Source organism: Scyliorhinus torazame, chromosome 5 (genome assembly GCF_047496885.1).
Source record: "Scyliorhinus torazame isolate Kashiwa2021f chromosome 5, sScyTor2.1, whole genome shotgun sequence".
In the NCBI taxonomy this organism is placed as follows: domain Eukaryota; kingdom Metazoa; phylum Chordata; class Chondrichthyes; order Carcharhiniformes; family Scyliorhinidae; genus Scyliorhinus; species Scyliorhinus torazame.
This window is the reverse complement of record NC_092711.1, coordinates 103,643,307-103,666,389: the sequence shown is the minus strand read 5'-3', so window position 1 is coordinate 103,666,389 and position 23,083 is coordinate 103,643,307. Positions and strand designations below refer to the sequence as shown.

At 46.6% G+C, this 23,083-nt stretch overlaps 1 protein-coding gene and 1 long non-coding RNA gene across 3 annotated transcripts; one reads left to right on the top strand and one right to left on the bottom strand.

Annotated features, from left to right (window-relative positions):
* Nucleotides 1–1,674: 1,674 nt before the first annotated feature.
* Nucleotides 1,675–14,597, bottom strand: LOC140419296 (uncharacterized). 2 transcript variants are annotated; one of them, XM_072503127.1, is made up of 2 exons: nt 14,513–14,597; nt 1,675–3,223 (listed from the first exon to the last, which is right to left on the bottom strand). In XM_072503127.1, the coding sequence occupies exon 2, from the start codon at nt 3,105–3,107 to the stop codon at nt 1,818–1,820; it is 1,290 nt and encodes a 429-aa protein (XP_072359228.1). In that variant the 5' UTR covers nt 3,108–3,223; nt 14,513–14,597; the 3' UTR covers nt 1,675–1,817. The 2 variants fall into 2 exon arrangements, with proteins under 2 accessions (XP_072359228.1, XP_072359229.1); XM_072503128.1 differs by lacking the exon at nt 14,513–14,597 and adding an exon at nt 14,171–14,442.
* Nucleotides 14,598–14,684: 87 nt separating this feature from the next.
* On the top strand, nt 14,685–21,508 carry LOC140419301 (uncharacterized). Its single transcript, XR_011945681.1, has 2 exons — nt 14,685–15,164; nt 18,236–21,508. It is a non-coding gene; the product is annotated as an uncharacterized lncRNA (long non-coding RNA).
* Nucleotides 21,509–23,083: the final 1,575 nt, after the last annotated feature.

Genomic DNA, 23,083 nt, shown 5'->3' with positions numbered 1-23,083 from the left:
TGGTAGAACCCTCAAGAGTATTGAAAGTCAAAGAGATCTAGGAGTACAGGTCCACAGATCACTGAAAGGGGCTACACAGGTGGAGAAGGTAGTCAAGAAGGCATACGGCATGCTTGCCTTCATTGGCCGGGGCATTGAGTATAAGAATTGGCAAGTCATGTTGCAGCTGTATAGAACCTTAGTTAGGCCACACTTGGAGTATAGTGTTCAATTCTGGTCGCCACACTACCAGAAGGATGTGGAGGCTTTAGAGAGGGTGCAGAAGAGATTTACCAGAATGTTGCCTGGTATGGAGGGCATAAGCTATGAGGAGCGATTGAATAAACTCGGTTTGTTCTCACTGGAACGAAGGAGGTTGAGGGGCGACCTGATAGAGGTATACAAAATTATGAGGGGCATAGACAGAGTGGATAGTCAGAGGCTTTTCCCCAGGGTAGAGGGGTCAATTACTAGGGGGCATAGGTTTAAGGTGAGAGGGGCAAAGTTTAGAGTAGATGTACGAGGCAAGTTTTTTACGCAGAGGGTAGTAGGTGCCTGGAACTCACTACCGGAGGAGGTAGTGGAAGCAGGGACGATAGGGACATTTAAGGGGCATCTTGACAAATATATGAATAGGATGGGAATAGAAGGATACAGACCCAGGAAGTGTAGAAGATTGTAGTTTAGTCGGGCAGTATGGTCGGCACGGGCTTGGAGGGCCGAAGGGCCTGTTCCTGTGCTGTACATTTCTTTGTTCTTTGAAGGGATTCAGACATGGGAGTTCTGGGAAAGATAAGCAAGGATTTGGGAGGTGACAACATGTTCAAAGAGTTTGGAGAGGAGAGGTAGGTTGAAGATGGGGCAGTAATTTGTAAGGATGGCAGGGTCAAGGGTTTGTTTTATTGAGGGGGTGATGATGGCAGATTTGAAGGACAGAGGGACAGTACCTGAAGAGAGAGAAATGTTGACAACATCCATGGACACAGGGTAGTTAGCTGATCAGTGGCTCAGTGGGAATAGGGTCGATGGAGCAGAGGCTGGGTCTCATGGACAAGATGAGCTCTGAGAGAGCATGCGGGGAGCTGGGAGAGAAACTAGAGAAAGATGTGGGTTCAGGGCTTGGGAAAGGATGACATTTAGAGACAATTTGGTCCGTGGGCTCGTGGAAGGGAGGGAAGCAGCAGAGGCCGCTGATCGGATTTACTCAATCTCAGTCACAAAGAAGCTCCACAAGCTCCTCACACTTCTTATCATAGAATTTACAGTGCAGGAGGCCATTCGGCCCATCGAGTCTGCACCGGCTCTTGGAAAGAGCACCCTACCCAAGGTCAACACCTTCACCATATCCCCATAACCCAGTAACCCCACCCAACACTAAGGGCAATTTTGGACACTAAGGGCAATTTAGCATGGCCAATCCACCTAACCTGCACATCTTTGGACTGTGGGAGGAAACCGGAGCACCCGGAGGAAACCCACGCACACATGGGGAGGATGTGCAGACTCCGCACAGACAGTGACCCAAGCCGGAATCGAACCTGGGACCCTGGAGCTGTGAAGCAATTGTGCTATCCACAATGCGACCGTGCTGCCTTCTTGTTGGAGGTGAGTATGGAAGAGACAGGGGAGAGCGAGAGTACTTCAAAAGGAACTAACTTGTGTAAGAGATATTAAAAAGTTTCAGCACACTGCGTATTTAACACAAGTTTAATTTATTTGACTGTTACACAGAATATTAGCCCCTGTAAATGGGCTGGAGTTTGTTATCAGCAGAAAGAGACCCAAATGAACACGGTTCAGCCCTGATTGTGAGGAACAGCAAAATCCAATCACTATGGTTACTTGTGGCCTCGTTGGTGTCTCAGCAGGTGGTATGAAGTGGTGAATCCCTTCCCACACTTGGAGCAGGTGAATGGTCTCTCCCCAGTGTGAACTCGCTGGTGCCTCTGCAGGGTGGATAGCTGAGTGAATCCCTTCCCACACCAGGAACAGGCGAATGGCCTCTCCCCAGTGTGAATTCGCTGATGTACAGTGAGGTTAGCTGATCGACGGAACCCAGTCCCGCAGCGAGAGCACCTGAAGGGTCTCTCGTCAGTGTGAACACGTTGATGGCTCATCAGTTCCCCAGAGCTTTTATAGCCTTTCCCGCAGTCTGGACATTGAAACGGCCTCTCCCCAGTGTGAACTCGCTGGTGACGCAAGAGGTGGGTTGAAATAGTAAATCCCTTCCCACATTCTGAGCAGGTAAATGGCCTCTCCCCAGTGTGAATTCGCTGGTGCTTCTGCAGAGTGGATGAATCACTGAATCCCTTCCCACAGTCTGAGCAGGTGAACGGTCTCTCCCCAGTGTGAACTCGCTGGTGCTGCTGCAGGGCGGATAGCTGAGTGAATCCCTTCCCACACCAGGAACAGGCGAATGGCCTCTCCCCGGTGTGAATTCGCTGATGTACAGTGAGGTTAGATGATCGACTGAACCCAGTCCCGCAGCGAGAGCACCTGAAGGGTCTCTCGTCAGTGTGAACACGTTGATGGCTTATCAGTTCCCCAGAGCTTTTATAGCCTTTCCCGCAGTCTGGACATTGAAACGGCCTCTCCCCAGTGTGAACTCGCTGGTGACACAAGAGGTGGGTTGAAATAGTAAATCCCTTCCCACATTCTGAGCAGGTAAATGGCCTCTCCCCAGTGTGAATTCGCTGGTGCTTCTGCAGAGTGGATGAATCACTGAATCCCTTCCCACATTCTGAGCAGGTGAATGGCCTCATCCCCGTGTGAACTCGCTGGTGTCTCAGCAGGTTGGCTGAAATAGTAAATGCCACCCCACATTCTGAGCAGGTGAATGGTCTCTCCCCAGTGTGAACTCGCTGGTGTGTGGACAGATTAGATGACTCAGTGAATCCCTTCCCACACTTGGAGCAGGTGAATGGTCTCTCCCCAGTGTGACTGCGTCGATGAGTTTCCAGATTGGATGGGTAAGTGAATCCTTTCCCACAGTCCCCACATTTCCACGGTTTCTCCACAGAGTGACTGCATTTGTGGCTTGTGAGGCCTGATGATTGACTGAAACCTCGTCCACACACACAACACGTGTACGGTTTCTCCCCGCTGTGAACGATGCTTTTTCCTTCCATGTTCAAAGTACGATGATATTCAGGATATGATAAATTGAGGACTCTGTCAGATCCTGACGTGATGCTTGGTTTGAGTATCCGGACTTTGAAGCCTCCTCTTCGAACACCCTGTGAAACTGATTTAAAACAGAAAATAGAGAGTGAGAGAAAACACCAAAAACACAAAGGCAGGTTGTGAAATTGAGCTGAATGAATCTGGTAATTTGTGGGGCCGGCACTAGGATAATGTGACCATGAAAACTGCTGGATTGTCATAAAAATCCAACTGACCTCTTTGGGAGGAAAGAGGAAGCGGTGAAGAGGGATTTTGTATATCTCCAAGACATATTTAGAGAGTAGTTGGTGAAGCAAATTCGATCTTGAGCTTCATAAATAGTAATATTGATAATGAAACAATGCTTCTGGTGGCACATAGAACATACAGTGCAGAAGGAGGCCATTCGGCCCATCGAGTCTGCACTGACCCACTTAAGCCCTCACCTCCACCCTCTCCCCGTAACCCAATAACCCCTCCTAACCTTATTTGGTCACTAAGGGCAATTTATCATGGTCAATCCATCTTAAAATGCTCTCTGAGATGCACTCAGTTCAAGGGCAATTAGTGATGGGCAGTGAATGCTGGCCCAGCCAGCGACACACACATCCCGTGAATGAACAGAAAAGAAAATCTGCCATCCTTACCTGGTCTGGCCGACACAATTCCAAACCACAGCAATGTGGTTGACTCTTTAAATGCCCTCCGAGATGGCCGAGCAAGCCACTCGGTTTGAGGGAAATTAGGGATGGGCAATAAATGTTGGCCCAGCCAGTGACTCCCACAAATGAATAAAATGAAATGCTGGAGACTCCAGTCAGTCAATCCGGGAGAGTTGGCATCCGGTCCAGACTCGCAGCGCATGCGCCCTGCGGCTCCTTGTCCTCTGTAAAGATGGCGGCCGGTAACCCGGGCCTGTCACCGCTCAGCTCTCACTCTGTTTGATGCTGTTTAAGACGGGACCGTTAACATTTTCCTCGGGAGTTGAAGCCTCCACGGGGTATTTATGAAGCCTCCCGGCTCACTCCGCAGCTTCTATCGCTCCCCGGCCACCCACCGGCTCCATTCCTGAAAGTCGCTTGATTGCTTCTTCCCCGCTCCTGCACCGTCAGCAACAACCTGAACTGCGCATGCACGAGTCACAGCCCGATTGGCGCATGCTCCAGTCATAGCTGGACTCTGCGCATGTGCGAGGAGCTTCTGTAATGTGGATTGAACACATTCCCAGCTGCAATGCATGATGGGTAATAACTCCGCCATTGAAATCGACATTGCTGATAGAAATTATTCTTTGCGAACCGATTCGGATTGGTACCATTGTGCCAAGGCATCAAATGTATTAGATAAATTAATAGGGCACCTACATAGACAGGCCCTCCACCACAGGTCTGTCCTGGGTGTGATTGACAACAGACCAAACACGAACAGTGAGATGTTAACGTGTTGGAGTCTGAGCAGGTTCAGGTGAACAGTGATTTGTGTCCCCCTGGACCGAATAGTTAAACTGCCCCTCGCCAATAACAATGTGCTGACATTGGATCAAATGGTTTGGGGCTTTTAAAGTTGGAGTGTTAACAAGTGGGAAAACTGAGGAAATCCCTTTGCACATGTGAAGTGTGTGAGTGATCTCCATCTGAACTGCTCCTGAACTGCACATTAGATTAATTAATGACTAACTCATATTTATTCTCATCCAGTGGAAACATTTTCCACTTGTCTATCATATCAAACCTTTTCATAATCTTACAGGATCAGGTCATCCTTCATTCCCTTTTCCTGAGAAAAGGTTTACACCCTGTCCAATCCCTCTTGCCAGGTATAACCTGCCAGTTCAGGCATAATTCAAATATCTTTTCCTGCATCTTCTCCAGTCCTTCGAGATCCATTTTACAATATGGAGACTTTAACTAATCTGAGCCGCAAACTCGCCGTTGTCCCCAATGCCTGTATGTTGCAGTGTTTTAGTCATTTTACTGTTAGCTGAACGAAAGATGGGACAGAATAAGATCCAACGAGCCAGTCTGTAATACTGTAGAACATCTACAAACTTGCCTCTTCCCCGTACTGCTAAACAGTTGACTTTTTCACTCTCCTCCACAATAGTCCTCAACACCGGCGCCCTGCAAGGGTGCGTACTTAGCCCCCTACTCTACTCCCTGTACACACACAACTGCGTGGCAAAACCTGGTTCCAACTCCATCTACAAGTTTGCTGACGATACGACCATAGTGGGCCGGATCTCGAATAACGATGAGTCCGAATCCAGGAGGGAGATAGAGAACCTAGTGGAGTGGTGTAGCGACAACAATCTCTCTCAATGCCAGCAAAACTAAAGAGCTGGTAATTGACTTCAGGAAGCAAAGTACTGTACACACCCCTGTCAGCATCAACGGGGCTGAGGTGGAGATGGTTAGCAATTTCAAATTCCTAGGGGTGCACATCTCCAAAAATCTGTCCTGGTCCACCCACGTCAACGCTACCACCAAGAAAGCACAACAGCGCCTATACATCCTCAGGAAACTAAGGAAATTCGGCATGTCCACATTGACTCTTACCAACTTTTACAGATGCACCATAGAAAGCATCCTATCGGGCTGCATCACAGCCTGGTATGGCAACTGCTCGGCCCAGGACCGCAAGAAACTTCAGAGAGTCGTGAACACCGCCCAGTCCATCATACGAACCTGCCTCCCATCCATTGACTCCATCTACACCTCCCGCTGCCTGCGGAAAGCAGGCAGTATAATCAAAGATCCCTCCCACCCGGCTTACTCACTCTTCCAACTTCTTCCATCGGGCAGGAGATACAGAAGTCTGAGAACACGCACGAACAGACTCAAAAACAGTTTCTTCTCCACTGTCACCAGACTCCTAAATGACCCTCTTATGGACTGACTTCATTAACACTACACCCTGTATGCTTCATCCGATGCCAGTGCTTATGTAGTTACATTGTATATGTTGTGCTGCGCTATTACGTATTTTCTTTTATTCCCTTTTCTTCTCATGTACTTAATGATCTGTTGAGCTGCTCGCAGAAAAATGCTTTTCACTGTACCTCGGTACATGTTACAATAAACAAATCCAATCCATTCCCGTGCCACCTCGATGCCTAGATATTAATAAGAACACAAGAACTAGAAGCAGGAGTAGGCCATCTGGCCCCTTGAGCCTGCTTCACCATTCAATGAGATCATGGCTGATCTTTTGTGGACTCAGCTCCACTTTCCGGCCCGAACACCACAACCCTTAATCCCTCTATTCTTCAAAAAACTATCTATCTTTATCTTAAAAACATTTAGTGAAGGAGCCTCTACTGCTTCACTGGGCAAGGAATTCCATAGATTCACAACCCTTTGGGTGAAGAAGTTCCTCCTAAACTCAGTCCTAAATCTACTTCCACTTATTTTGAGGCTATGCCCCCTGGTTCTGCTTTCACCCGCCAGTGGAAACAACCTGCCCGCATCTATCCTATCTAGTCCTTTCATAATTTTATATGTTTCTATAAGATCCCCCCTCATCCTTCTAAATTCCAACGAGTACAGTCCCAGTCTACTCAACCTCTCCTCGTAATCCAACCCCTTCAGCTCTGGGATTAACCTAGTGAATCTCCTCTGCACACCCTCCAGTGCCAGTACATCCTTTCTCAAGTAAGGAGACCAAAACTGAACACAATACTCCAGGTGTGGCCTCACTAACACCTTATACAATTGCAGCAAAACCTCCCTAGTCTTAAACTCCAACCCTCTAGCAATGAAGGACAAAATTCCATTTGACTTCTTAATCACCTGTTGCACCTGTAAACCAACTTGTTGCGACTCATGCACTAGCACACCCAGGTCTCTCTGCACAGCAGCATGTTTTAATATTTTATTTAAATAATAATCCCTTTTGCTGTTATTCCTACCAAAATGGATAACCTCACATTTGTCAACATTGTATTCCATCTGCCAGACCCTAGCCCATTCACTTAGCCTATCCAAATCACTCTGCAGACTTCCAGTATCCTCTGCACTTTTTGCTTCACCACTTATCTTATGTGCCGTCTGCAAACTTGGACACATTGCCCTTGGTCCCCAACTCCAAATCATCTATGTAAATTGTGAACAGTTGTGGCCCCACACTGATCCCTGAAGGACACCACTAGCTACTGATTGCCAACCAGAGAAACACCCATTAATCCCCACTCTTTATTTCTATTAATTAACCAATCCTCTATCCATGCTACTACTTTCCCCTTAATGCCATGCATCTTTATCTTATGCAGCAACCTTTTGTGTGGCACCTTGTCAAAGGCTTTCTGGAAATCCAGATATACCACATCCATTGGCTCCCCGTTATCTACCGCACTGTTAATGTCCTCAAAAAATTCCACTAAATTAGTTAGGCACGACCTGCCCTTTATGAACCCATGCTGCATCTGCCCAAAGGGACAATTTCCAACCAGATGTCTTGCTATTTCTTCCTTGATGATAGATTCCAGCATCTTCCCTACTACCGAAGTTAAGCTCACTGGCCTATAATTACCCGCTTTCTGCTTACCTCTTTTTTTAAACAGTGGTGTCACGTTTGCTAATTTCCATCTGCCGGAACCACCCCAGAGTCTAGTGAATTTTGGTAAATTATCACTAGTGCATTTGCAATTTCCCAAGCCATCTATTTTAGCACTCTGGGGTGCATTCCATCAGGGCCAGGAGACTTGTCTACCTTTAGCCCCATTAGCTTGCCCATCACTACCTCCTTGGTGATAACAATCCTCTCAAGGTCCTCACCTGTCATAGCCTCATTTCCACCAGTCACTGGCATGTTATTTGTGTCTTCCACTGTGAAGACCAACCCAAAAAACCTGTTCAGTTCCTCAGCCATTTCCACATCTCCCATTATTAAATCTCCCTTCTCATCCTCTAAAGGACCAATATTTACCTTTGCCACTCTTTTTTGTTTTATATATTTGTAGAAACCTTTACTATCTGTTTTTATATTGAGCAAGTTTACTCTCATAATCCATCTTACTCTTCTTTATAGCTTTTTTTAGTAGCTTTCTGTTGCCCCCTAAAGATTTCCCAGTCCTCTAGTCTCCCACTGATCTTTGCTACTTTGTATGCTTTTTCCTTCAATTTGATACTCTCCCTTATTTCCTTAGATATCCACGGTCGATTTTCCCTCTTTCTACCGTCCTTCCTTTTTGTTGGTAAAACCTTTGCTGAGCACTGTGAAAAATAGCTTGGGAGGTTCTCCATTGTTCCTCAACTGTTTCACCATAAAGTCTTTGCTCCCAGTCAACCTTAGCTAGTTCTTCTGTCATCCCATTGTAATCTCCTTTGTTTAAGCACAAAACACTCGTGCTTGATTTTACCTTCTCACCCTCCATCTGTATTTTAAATTCCACCATATTGTGATTGCTCCTTCCGAGAGGATCCCTAACTATGAGATCATTAATCAATCCTGTCTCATTACACGGGACCAGATCTAGGACCGCTTGTTCCCTCGTAGGTTCCATTACATACTGTTCTGGGAAACTATCGCAGATACATTCTATAAACTCCCCCTCAAGGCTGCCTTGACCGACCTGGTTAAACCAATCGACATGTAGATTAAAATCCCCCATGATAACTGCTATACCATTTCTACATGCATTGGTTATTTCTTTGTTTAGTGCCTGCCCCACCATAATGTTACTATTTGGTGGCCTATAGACTACTCCTATCAGTTACTTTTTCGCCTTACTATTCCTGATTTCCACCCAAATGGATTCAACCTTATCCTCCATAGCACCTATGTCATCCTTAAATAACAGAGCTACACCACCTCCCTTACCATCCACTCTGTCTTTCCAAATAGTTTGATACCCTTGGATATTTAACTCCCAGTCGTGACCATCCTTTAACCATGTTTCATTAATGGTCACTAAATCATAGTCATTCACGATGATTTGTGCCATCAACTCATTTACCTTATTCCAAAAACTACGAGCATTCAGGTAAAGTACACTTATGTTGGCTTTTTTACCTCTGTTCTGAATCTTAACACCTCGATCAGTAATCTCTCCTCAGTTATATTTCCTCTTAACCTTTCTCCTAATTTTCCTTGTCGTTGAACCCATATCTTCATGTAACAACCTGCCGCGTCGCTTGCCATTAATGTTTTCACTTCCCGTTTTATTCCTTTTAGTATTCCTGGTCCTACTCACTGTGTTCCCCTCAGTCACTGTACCTTGTACTGTCGCACTTTTTGATTTTTGACTGTGGCTTCTCTGCCTTACACTTTCCCCCTTACTGTCCCCTTACTGCCTTTTGTTTCTGTCCCTGTTTGAAAATGAAATGAATGAAATGAAAATCGCTTATTGTCACAAGTAGGCTTCAATGAAGTTACTGTGAAAAGCCCCTAGTCACCACATTCCGGTGCCTGTTCGGGGAGGCTGTTACGGGAATTGAACAGTGCTGCTGGTCTGCCTTGGTCTGCTTTCAAAGCCAGCGATTTAGCCCTGAGCTAAACAGCCCCTGCCTTTACTACCTTCCAACTTCCTGCATCGGTTCCCATTCCCGACACATTAGTTTAATCTCTCCTCAACAGCTCTGGCAACCCCCCCCAGGATATCGGTTCCAGTCCTGCCCAGGTGCAGACCATCCGGTTTGTACTGGTCCCACCTCCCCCAGAACCGGTTCCAATGCCCCAGGAATTTGAATCCCTCCCTCTTGCACCATCTCTCGAGCCACGCATTCATCCTATCTATCCTGACATTCCTACTCTGACTAGCTTGTGGCACTGGTAGCAATCCTAAGATTATTACCTTTGAGGTCCTACTTTTTAGTTTAACTCCGAACTCCCTGAATTCAGCTTGTAGGACTTCGTCCCGTTGTTTTACCTATACTGTTGGAGCCTACGTGCACCACGACAGCTGGCTGTTCACCGCCCCCCCCCCCCTCCCCAGAATGTCCCGCAGCCGCTCCGAGACATCCTTGACCCTTGAACCAGGGAGGCAACACACCATCCTGGAGTCTCGATTGTGTCCGCAGAGCCGCCTGTCTATTCCCCTTACAATTGAGTCCCCTATCACTATAGCCCTGCCATTCTTCTTCCTGCCCAGCTGCGCAGCAGAGCCAGCCACGGTGCCATGAACCTGGCTGCTGCTGCCTTCCCCTGGTGAGTCATCTCCCTCAACAGTATCCAAAGCGGTATATCTGTTTTGCAGGGAGATGACCGCAGAGGACACCTGCACTGCCTTCCTACTCTTGCTCTGTCTTTTGGTCACCCATTTTCTATCTCTCAGTACCTTTCACCTGTGGTGTGACCAACTCGCTAAACGTGCTATCCACGACGTCCTCAGCATCGCGGATGCTCCAAAGTGAGTCCATCCGCAGCTCCAGAGCCGTCAAGCGGTCTAACAGGAGCTGCAACTGGACACACTTCTTGCACATGAAGGAGCCTGGGACAGTGGACGTGTCCCTGAGCTCCCACATAGCACACCAGGAGCATGACACGGGTCTGAGATCTCCTGCCATGTCTTCAACCTTCTGTTAACTTCAACAATTACAAATTCCAAAAAAATAAATAAATAATTAAACAACAAAGAAAAAAATATATATATATGCCAATGAAAAGAAAAAGAAAACAGAAACACTACTTACCAGCTACTTACCAGGGATGAAAAGCACCTCCTCCCCACCCAGCTTCGAATTCCCACCGAGATTCAAATTCCCAAACTCACTCTTGGTTCTGTCTCACTCTGGCTGTGTCTTCTATGGCTCACTGGGAGAACTCACTGACAGTAAGTTTACAAGTTGCTCTTTAAATTAATATTGAAAGCATCCCCTTACCATCCTGAACGACAGCTCCCCCAATCGCCTCTCCTTCCCCTTGCCTGGACTGCAAACATCTCACTTTTCCCCATATTTAGTTTATATGCCGAAAACCGGACAAATTCCCCCAGAATCCTCATAATTTCTTCCATTCCTTCTAGGGGGCCAGAACATACAGGAGCAGGTTGTCTGCGTAAAGCGAGATTCTGTGTTCCACTCCAACCCGGCCAGCCTCTGGAGGCTCTCAGCCCAATTGCCAGCGGCTCTATGGCTAACCCGAACAGCAGCGGGGAGAGGGGGCATCCCTGTCTCGTCCCCCGATGCAGCCGGAAATAGTTCGATGTTGATCTATTCATTCGTACGCTCGCAACAGGAGCCTGATACAACAGCCTGACCTGGTCAATAAAGTCCCGCCCAAATCCAAACCGCCCCAGTACCTCCCACAGATATTCCCATTCCACCCGATCAAGAGCCTTCTCTGCGTCCATTGCGACCACTACCTCCACGTCCCAACTTCTGGGGGCATCATAATCACATTTCTTTTTTAAAAATAAATTTAGAGTACTCAATTCATTTTTCCCAATTAAGGGGCAATTTAGCGTGGCCAATCCACCTACCCCTCACATCTTTTGGTTGTGGGGGCGAAACCCACGCAAACACGGGCAGCATGGTAGCATTGTGGATAGCACAATTGCTTCACAGCTCCAGGGTCCCAGGTTCGATTCCGGCTTGGGTCACTGTCTGTGCGGAGTCTGCACATCCTCCCCGTGTGTGCGTGGGTTTCCTCCGGGTGCTCCAGTTTCCTCCCACAGTCCAAAGATGTGCAGGTTAGGTGGATTGGCCATGATAAGTTGCCCTTCGTGTCCAAAATTGCCCGTAGTGTTGGGTGGGATTACTGGGTTATGGGGATAGGGTGGAGATGTTGACCTTAGGTAGGGTGCTCTTTCCAAGAGCCGGTGCAGACTCGATGGGCCAAATGGCCTACTTCTGCACTGTAAATTCTATGATCTAATGTGCAAACTCCACACAGACAGTGACCCAGGGCTGGTATTCGAATCCGGGTCCTCAGTGACGTAGTTTTGTAAACTCTTTTTCCGGGACAATAGAAGATTTGTATTCGGGAAATTCAGACTAAATATTGCATTAAGATCAGACAGAAATCAGTTGATTCACCAGGATCTGAATATCATCCTTTGAATGTGGAAGGAGAAATGTTTCTCTGTTCTGAGTGAGAAAAGATTTCAAACATCAGTGTGACTGGAAAAGCACCAAGACCCACACAACACACAGCCGAGTGAGCGAGTTGAGTGAACTGACTGTGTAAACTGGGTTCGAATCCTACTACCGCAGGTGATGGAATTTAAACTCAATATAATATCTGGAATTAAAAGTCTATGAAACCAGCTGGTTCACTGATGTCCTTTAGGGAGGGAAATCTGCCGTCCTTACCCAGTCTGGCCGACATGTGACTCCAGACCCATAAGCAATGTGGTTGACTCTAACCAGCCCTCAAGGGCAATGAGGGATGGGTAATAAATGCTGGCACAGCCTGCGACGCCCACGTCCATTGAATTTAAAAAAAAATTGTTTCATTAATTATAACTCAATTAATGATCACTACTTATTTAATCATCTGGACAGACATACAGCTAATTAATACAGTAAATTTTAATGAATACATTTGGTTAATACCAGATACACTGGTAACACTGAGTAGTACTAAACTCGGTATGCTTCACCCGGTGTCTGTCTCTATGTATTTTCATTGTTTATTTATCCTATGTCCTAGATTTTTTCATGTATGGAACAATCTGTCTGGACTGCTCGCAGAACAATACTTTTCAGAATGGCATGTGGTGCAGTGGTTAGCACTGAGACGACGGCGCTGAGGACCCGTGTTGGAATCCCGTCCCTGGGTCACTGTCTCCAAACTCCATGTGGCGTTTGCACATTCTCCCCGTGCCTGCGTGAGTTTCACCCCCACAACGCAAAGTTGTGCAGGTTTAGCGGATTGGCCATGTTAAATTGCCCCATCATAATCGGGTACTCAAAATTTATATTAAAAAAAACAATACTTTTCACTGTACCTCACTGAGCCTTCTTAAAAATTATTCATTCACGGGAGGTGGGGGTCACTGGCTGGGCCAGCATTTACTGCTCATTCCAATTGCCCTTGAACTGTGTGTCTTGTGAGGCTATTCCAGAGGGCACTTACAAATCAATCACAACATTGCTGTGGATCTGGAGTCACATGTAGGCCAGGCCACATAAGGAGAGCAGATTCCCAAAGGACATGAGTGAACCAGACGGGTTTTTACAACAATCCACAATCTCATCATTAGACTTTTAATTTGAGACTTTTATTCAATGTGAATATCTGTCATGGCCAGATTCGATCCCAGATCCCCAGAGCATTAATCTGGGTCTCTGGATTACTAGCCCAATAAATAATACCATTACACCACTGCCCAGCCCACAATGTCTAGTAACTTCTCAAAATTACAAAGTAATTTATTTTTTCAAACAAATTCTGAAAGCCCTGCAGTTTCTGGAAACATTTTGATTGAAAGTGTTATTTTTTAAAATAAAGATCTAGTTTTTACAACATAATTACCTAATACACCAATTCACTAATGATAATCAATGTTCACTACAGAATAATCATTAATGTAATTATTGTTTTTTGCTCTGAAATCAATACATAGTTAATATAGAAAAGGTACAGAAGGTGAAATGGCTACAGGAGGCACATGTTCAAGGTATAAAAGGGCTTCCTTGTCCTTGTTACTAATCACAGTGAATACACTTTGAAAATAACAGTTTTAAAACTAAATGCGATTACACATGCGTACTTACAGCTTCTTACATCACAACAGTGAATATGTTTCAAAAGTACTCCACTGGCTTTCAAAGACTTCAGAAGGTCCAGTGGCAGTACAAGGTTTTATAGAAATGTACATTTGTTCTAATAGTCCGCAAACTAGGATATGCCCCTGTCTCTGGATCTCTAAAGGCTTAATTACCTGCAAATGCTCGCACCCCTGTCTCTGGAAAGACTTAATTAGTTGCAAATGCTCGCACCCCTGTCTCTGGAAAGACTTAATTAGTTGCAAATGCTCGCATTCAAAGCCTGGTCTTGGATCTTTGTCCACATATATATTTCTAGAACCTACATCTTCATTCACCTGAGGAAGGAGCAGTGCTCCGAAAGCTAGTGATTTGAAACAAACCTGTTGCACTTTAACCTGGTGTTGCAAGACTTCTATCTGCAGGATGATTCTGAAGGGTTTGCTCCAGTTCAGAGGACGGGTCCGGAGGACTGACCGAGAGCGGCTGGTCCTCCAACCAATCAGGGTGAATGGGAGGCGGAACAAAGCCGTCGCTCTCGCTCACTACGCATGCGCTCCGCCGCGTACTTCGTCCACTTGGGCCTGTCTCGGGGAGAAGCCCGAGCAGCGTTCGCCGGTTCAACTGCCGTATTCGAGCTTCGTATTCGGGGCTGAGGGCCTACACGGATTGTTTATGAAGCCTCCCGACCCCTCAACCGGCTCTATCCATCCCACATAACTCACCGAGCGGGATCTGACCAGGGAACAATTTCGACCCGACCGCCTGAATCCTGAGCTACCATCGGCACTGCGCATGCTCCAATTCACGGGGGAGGCCGGGGCTCAGCCCCGCCCCTCATTCACTCCGATTGGTTGAAGGACCAGCCGCTCCGCTCGGTTTCCCAGTTACGCCCCTCTCTTCCTATTGGACCATAGCTGCCGTCAATCATTCCCAGGGCCTGGTGAGCTGGAGCATGCGCAGTGCCGATGCTGGACTCGGCCGGGAGGTTTCACTGAAACCCGGTGAAGGCTCCAAACACCAATAAGACGTTTCCGGGCCCGGGTTTGCATCGAGCCGGGGGACAACTGCGGCCTGCTCCCGGTGACAGGCCTGAGTTAACGGCCGCCGGCTTTATAGAGGCTGCAAACCCGCAGGGGGCAAAACATCAGAGATAGAGTTTGTTGTGAAACCAATGGGATGTAAAACAGGAGGTCAGGGTTACAGTCAACAACAACAACTTCTATTTATATAACACCTTTAACATCAGAAATCATCCCAGTCAACTTCACAGCAACATTATAAAACAAAGTGAGACACCCAGACACAAAAGGAGATATCAGGACAATTGACCAAAAACGTGGACAAAGAGATGAGTTTTAAAGAGTCTGAAAGGAGGTAAGTGAGGTGGAGACGGGGAGGTTTAGGGAGGGAATTCAGTGCTTGGGGCAGAAGGAACTTAAAACCATGGCGAAGTAATTAGAATCGGGGGTGTACAAGAGTCCAGGATCAGAGCTGTACAGACATCTCAGGGGGTTGTGGGGCTGGAGGAGATGACAGACACCGGGAGAGACGAGGCCATGGAGGGATTTGAAAACAAGGGTGAGAATTGACTGGGAGCGAATGCAAGTCTCGGAGCACAGGGTTCATAGGGGAAAGGAACTTGCTGTGAATTAAGACATGGGTAGCAGACTTTTGGATGGCTTTAAGTTTACAGAGGTAGAATGTGGGAGAGCAGCCAGGTGTGTGATGAAATTGTCGAATCGGGGGGTAACGATGGTAAATTGCCTTAGTATCTAAAAAGGTTGGGGGGGGGTGGTTACGGGTAAAGCTGGAGGTGTGGGCTTAGCTCGGGAGCTCTTTCCAAGGGCCAGTGCAGACTCGATGGGCGGAATGGCCTCCTTCTGCACTGTAAATTCTATGAGGTCAGAAGCTCATATTGGATCAAGTATGAAACCAAGTTTACAAAGAGACTGGCGAAGTCTCAGACTGTTGCCAGGGAGAGGGATAGAGTCGGTATGTCAGGAATGGAGATTGGACTTCCGGGTGCGGCGATGACCAGCTAAGTCGCACGTTTCGGCAGCTCCCGGTGGAACGGACTTTTGGGCTCTTAATAGGAGCCCCAACGGCAATTTTAACGGCTAAAAACAGTGCGGTAAACCAGAAGGGAATCCCCCCTGGACACGGATGGAAAAAGGAGAGGAAAGTGGCCGGATTGCGGTGGATCCTCTAGAGCAGCGGCCAGGAAGGCAAGCACAAAGCAAGATGGCGTCGGAAGGTGGCAGTTTAATATGGGGCCCTGACCAACAAGAGTTCCTGCGGCGCTGCGTGGAAGAACTTAAAAAGGAGATGAAGAAGGAGCTGTTGGCCCCGATATTACAGGCGATTGAAGGGCTAAAGGAGGAGCAAAAGACCCAGGAGCAGGAGCTTCGGGTCGTGAAGGCAAAGGCTGCTGAGAATGAGGACGAAATACAGGGCCTGGTGGTGAAGACAGAGATGCACGAGGCACAACACAAAAGGTGTGTGGAAAGGCTGGAGGTGCTGGAGAATAATGCGAGGAGGAAGAATTTAAGGATTCTTGGTCTTCCCGAAGGTGCAGAAGGGGCGGACGTCGGGGCATATGTGAGCACGAGGCTTCACTCGTTAATGGGATCGGAGGCCCCGACGGGCCCGTTGGAGGTGGAGGGAGCTTATCGAGTTATGGCGCGAAGACCGAGGGCTGGAGAAATTCCTCGAGCCATAGTGGTGAGATTTCTCCGATATAAGGACAGAGAGATGGTCCTCAGATGGGCAAAGAAAACCCGGAGCAGTAGGTGGGAGAACGCGGTGATCCGCGTATATCAAGATTGGAGTGCGGAGGTGGCGGGAAGGAGGGCAAGCTTTAATTGGGCCAAGGCGGTGCTGCACAAAAGGAAGGTTAAATTTGGAATGCTGCAGCCGGCAAGACTGTGGGTCACATATCAAGGGAAACACCACTACTTTGAAACGGCAGAAGAGGCGTGGACATTTATTGTCGAGGAGAAACTGGAATAAGCGGGCTAGAAAAAGAACGTTTGGGACAAAGTGGTGGGGTGAAGGGGGGGGGGGAAATGGGGGAAGAGATGATTTTCCTGTAACTTTTCTCTCTTCCCCATGTCGTGGGGGAGGGGGGGAGGGAGGATGGGGAGCTGGGGGCGCCGGCCATTGGGGGCGGGGCCAAATGGGAAGCGCTGGCTTTGTTCCCGCGCTATGGTAATCATGGCGGGAACAGGGAAGCAGGAAGGAGGGGGCCTCGCACAGTGGGGGCCGAGGTCACGGGGGGAAGCCGAGGTCGGCCAGAGTTTGCTGAATTCTGGGAGCAACATGGGGGGGTGCAATTACGCTAGAAAGGGATCTAGCGGGGGGGGGGGTTAACTGGGTTGCTGCTGCTGGGGAGAAGGGGGAGCTGGTATGGGGTGGGGTGGTCGGGGCGGGAGGGTGCCGTTGGTGGGAGATACGGCTACGTGGGAACCGGGAGAGGAGCTGGATGGAAAAAGGAGATGGCTAGTCGACAAGGGGGGGGGTGGTAAAGAGCCCCCCAACCCGGCTGATCACGTGGAATGTGAGAGGGCTGAACGGGCCGATTAAGAGGGCACGGGTACTCGCACACCTAAAAAAACTTAAGGCAGATGTGGTTATGCTGCAGGAGACGCATCTGAAACTGATAGACCAGGTCAGACTTCGCAAAGGATGGGTGGGGCAGGTGTTTCATTCGGGGCTAGACGCAAAAAACAGGGGGGTGGCTATATTCGTGGGGAAGCGGGTAATGTTTGAGGCAAAGACCATAGTGGCGGATAGGGTTCTGGGTGAGGGTGGCAAAGGTGCTTTCGAAGGTGGTGGGGGTCCGGGTCGAACCAAGCTGGGGGTTGGCTATATTCGGGGTTGCAGAATAGCCGGGAGTGCAGGAGGCGAGAGAGGCTGATGTTTTGGCCTTTGCGTCCCTAGTAGCCCGGCGCAGGATATTGTTAATGTGGAAGGAAGCCAAACCCCCGGGTGTGGAGACCTGGATAAACGACATGGCAGGGTTTATAAAGTTAGAACGGATCAAGTTCGTATTAAGGGGTTCGGCTCAAGGGTTCACCAGGCGGTGGCAACCGTTCGTCGACTACCTCACAGAAAGATAGAGGGAATGGAAAAGAAGAAGACAACAGCAGCAACCCAGGGGGGAGGGGGTGGAAGGAACCGGACGGACTCTCAGGGATGTCATTCTATATGTATAGACACTTGTTATAGGTAATGTATATAGGATTGTTGGATTGTATCTTTGGAGAGTAACTATTTTTGACAAGGCAGTTGCCAGTCAGTTTTGTTTTTGTTTATATATTATTTATTTATTTGTTTAAAATTGGCCACGGTTATTTATATTGCTTTGTTGTTGTTCAAAAGAAAAACTATGTACTGTTATATTTGGCCACAAAATTTTGAATAAAATATATTTTTTTTAAAAAAAGGAATGGAGATTGGAGCAGGGACTGAACAGTGGATTGAGTCTTCTCCATATTTGATTGAAGTTATTTAGTCAGCAGCAAGAGAACCAGAATGGGCCCTAAGTCTGATATCCGGTATAACTTAGTTCGAGAGGGAGAGGAAGAACAAAGGAAACCCTGGAAGATTTGGAGAAACAACCTTTGCGATTGCTCATCAAATCTCCACACAAGTCAGTTCTGGACACAAGGTTAACATCTGTTATTCTGTCTGCTCAGTCAGGGTGATTCAGATTAATGTCCGTCACAAGTCATGGATGAAGTGACTTATAAAGCATATTCTTACCTCTAATTATATAAATTTGGTAACAGGTACAGAAATAATGATCTCATACTTTATTTGGATTTCAGTCCCAGGGAGGAGGAAGAGTGTGTGGGACGGGGATTTACAGCTTTGGGGACAGAAGAGAGAAAAATATGTTTCCCCAAAACTGGAAATAACTGTTCTGAATTTCTATCCTGTGCTGATAATGTGACCTTTGTAAACTCCGTTTACATGGCATTAGGAAAGCGTTTTCAGACATGAAACAGAAACCAAATATCACATTAAGATCTGACAGTGTCACTCAATTGATCAAGACCAGAATATCCTCAGACTATGAATGTGGAATCAAAATGTTTGTGGGAAAATATTTCAAACATCAGTGTGACTGGAAAAGCACCGAGACACACACACACCCTAGTGAGAGTGTTCCAGTGAACTGACTGTGGAAAGAGCTTTAACCAGTTACAGCGTGAAAAACACACTATTCACTAAGGGGAGAAACCATACACGTGTTCTGTGTGAGGACGAAGCTTCACTTGATTGTCTAAAGAGGAAACTCACAAAGACACTCACTCCATGAAGATACCATGGAAACCGTGGGGTATGATTTGCGCTTAGGGGTTTCCAAAATGCAAGAGGTCCCGTGTTCATATCCCGGACGAGCTCTGCAAAGCGCTTGACTGGGGAGGTGATGGTGTAGTGGTATTGTTACTGTGAGTAATCCTGAGACCCAGCACAATTCTCTGAGCTTCATTGTGACAAAGTTTCGAGCACTGGGAAATGCAAACCCTATTGGGGCTGGTTAGCACACTGGGCTAAATCGCTGGCTTTTAAAGCAGACCAAGGCAGGCCAGCAGCATGGTTCGATTCCCATATCAGCCTCCCCGAACAGGCGCTGAAATGTGGTGACTAGGGACTTTTCACAGTAACTTCATTGAAGCCTGCTTGTGATAATAAGCAATCTTCTTCATTGTGCTCATTTGGGATTGAGCACAGTCAGCATTGAAATGAAATGGGATAGTTTTACAGGTAGAGATTTGAGAATGATATTTTCATTATATTTGATTCCTTTTTGTTGTGTGTGTGAAACATTCTGGCGCCTTCATCCCGTTCGTGTTGAAAAAAGAGGGATGCCACAGGATCTGTACCGAGTCCCCGAGTGTTTTTTCCTATTTCGTTATCGTGAAGATAGATATTTTAAAAGATGGCTCTATTAAATCTCTGCCATTTCCTCTAATTCAGTCACAGAATCGCTTGCAACTGTCTTTATGCGCATGTTTCAGATGATAATTAAAGCTGTAAACCAATTCAATTTTGTTGTGGACTGACAAACCGCTAATATGTGAACTTTGTCAAAATGCGGACATATTTGCCATCTCATTGCTTCAGGACAATTCAGCATTTCTGATGTTGCTGAATGCATTTTGAGGCCGGGGTAAAAGTAAATAGAATTGGCTGCAGCACCCGAGATCCCGATAACATCCAGCAACAAACTTAAATCATTCTAACTTGTCTCACGGTTAATGTGAAAGATTTGAGAATGTTTCTGTCCGGTTTTCAATCGGCGAATGTGATGACCAGGACACCACAGAAAGTGCGGCACAAAGCCCAGTGTGCTCGGTTGCAGCTTCACAACAGTCAGCTTTCAAATCAAATGAGAGAATGTTACTTCACAACAGATTTGAAATGGAAGTGCCAATTTTATTTGATCCTTCCTTGAACAAGATGTGAACAATTCCGTTGGTCAAATCCCGTCAGTGAAAAAGAAAGGCGGTTGTCAGCAGATCCGCACAGAACCTCCTTTCCTCATCTCTCTTTCTGCTTTGCCTCCACAGGAAGACCGAGAACAAGTGATTTGTAACCATCTCTGCCATTTCCTCTGCTTCAATTACCGTATTGCTGGCATCTGTCTTTATGAGCAACATTACTGTTAGCATGAAATCAGATATTGCTGGATAGATTTAGCTGGTCTGCCAACATCTGTGGAGAGAAACAGAGTTGAGCAGTACACTCATTTAAATGATCATTCACAGCAGTATAGGAGGGTAGGGTAGGAATGGACAGATAGATGGATTATATAGTTGGAAAGTGGCACAGGAGGTGGGCAGAATAGAAGACCAGGTAGAATAGACAAGAATAGAATAGAATACCTACAATGCATAATGAGGCCATTCAGCCCATTGAGTCTGCACTGATCCTTTGAAAGAGCACCCTAACCAGGCTCCCGCCCTATCCCTGAAACCCCGTAACTAAACCTAACCTGCACATCTTTGGACACCCTGGGGCAATTTAGCATGGCCAATCCACCAACAGATATGGAATCCCTACAGTGCAGATGGAGGCCATTCGGCTCATCAAGGCTGCACCGATCCTCTGAAAGAGCTCCCACTCCCTACCGAGGCCCACTATCACACCCAATCCCCGTAACGCCACCTAACCTGCACACCTTTGGACACTAAGAGGCAATTTAGCACAGCCAATCCACCAAACCTGTACATCCTTAGACTGTGAGAAGAAACCGGAGAAAAACCATGCAGGCACAGGGAGAATGTGCAAACTCCCAAGGCCAAATTGAACCTGGGTCCCAGGTGCTGTGAGGCAACAGTGCTAACCTCTGTGTCACCGTGCCGCATGGACAAATTTGTCATGGACATAAGACAAAGGGGTCATTAAGGAATGAAGAGTATTAACGGTGGAAAAATGGTGAGACAGCCGAATATGAAATGGAAGCAACTGAACAGCGAAGGGCAGATGGGGGAGGCTGTAAAGTGTCTAACAGGAAGAAGAGTTGCTGTCCTTCCAGTTTACATTGGGCATCACTGGAGCATTGCAGCTGGCCTCGGATGGACATGTGTGTTTATTTCAGATTTCAGCAGCCGCAGTATTTTGCTCTATTAGTATTCAACATTTTTGACAGAGTTACTATGTTAATTGTCATCTGTAAACCCATTATATTAAGTTGTTGACTGAACAAACTTACTTTGTGTGCCGAGTCCAACTACAAACATCTTTTGCTGCTCTGTGTGTTCTGATTTCTGGAACCACCCAAAGGGAGGTACTAGACTTGGTATTGTGCAATGAGATGGGATTAATTAGTAACTTCATGGTGAAGGCAGCCCTAGGTGGACACGATCATACATGTTCGAATTTTACATTCAGTTTGAGGGAGAGAAGAGTGCGTCCAAGGCTCGTATTATGAACTTGGGAATTTATGAACGTGAAGGACAATTATGAGAGCATGAAATCTGAGCAAGCTGGACTGAACTGTAAGTAAAAGTACACATAAATTACAAGTACAGCCTATCACTGCTCAGAAAATATGTTTAAAACATAATCTGACCTCGAGCCACTTCATTGAAAACCTGTTGTTCTCAGAAACGCAATTTTTCATGTCATAATTGACAGATTATGAGTAAAACATCCCACTGTTTCACTGTAGGGAAAGGACACACCATTGTAGATGCCCCATAATGTTAGAGATCGGCTTGTTGAACCTGCTCATTCCATCTTATATTCAGCTAATGGGGGGAAAAACTTAAGCACTACAACTTGCAGGCGTTTGGGGACAATGGCGAGTTTGCTGCTCTAATTAGCTCAGATCTCCTTATTATAAAGTGTATTTAGAAGCACTAGAAAGGATGCAAGAAAGTTTTACTGGAGCAATTCTATACTGACAGGTTATACCCATCATGATAGATTGAGCAGGCTAGGGACATTTCCTTTGGAAAAGTGAATGATTGAGCAATATAACCGTATAGAAGTGTTTTACAGGGTAGACAACTGGAAGATGTTGTCACTTGTATAAGGATAAAAATAAATATAACTTAGTAATGCATCTAAGGAGCAATTCTCTTTAACTAATAATAATAATTGCTTAGTGTCACAAGTAGGCTTCAATGAAGTTACTGTGAAAAGCCCCTAGTCGCCACATTCCGGCGCCTGTTCGGGGAGGCCGGTACGGGAATTGAACACGCGCTGCTGGCCTCGCTCTGCATCACAAGCCAGCTGTTTAGCCCACTAGACATTAAAATAGAAAATACTAGAAATACCCAGCATATCTGGCAACATCTGGGGATTGAGAAACAGTTGACCTTTCAGATCTGTGCTGATGCAGTGTAGTTCTGATGAAAGATCTTAGACATGAAATGTAAACCATGTCACTCTCTCCACAGACACTACCAGATCTGTGAGTATTTCGATTCTGGCTTGGGTCACTGTCTGTGCGGAGTCTGCTCGTTCTCCCCGTATCTGCGTGAGTTTCCTCCGAGTGCTCCAGTTTCCTCCCACATATCCTGAAGGACGTGCTTGTTAGGTAAATTGGACATTCTAAATTCTCCCCCAGTGTTTCCAAACAGGCGCCGGAATGTGGCGACTCGGGGCTTTTCACAGTAACTTCATTGCAGTGTTAATGTAAGCCTACTTGTGACTCTAATAAAGATTATTATTAGATTATTATTTTTATTGTTAATTCAGATTTCCATCATCTGTAGTATTTTTTGGCTTTTCTTAGACTGAACAGTGCTAAGAATGTGGAACTCATTAGTAGAAGG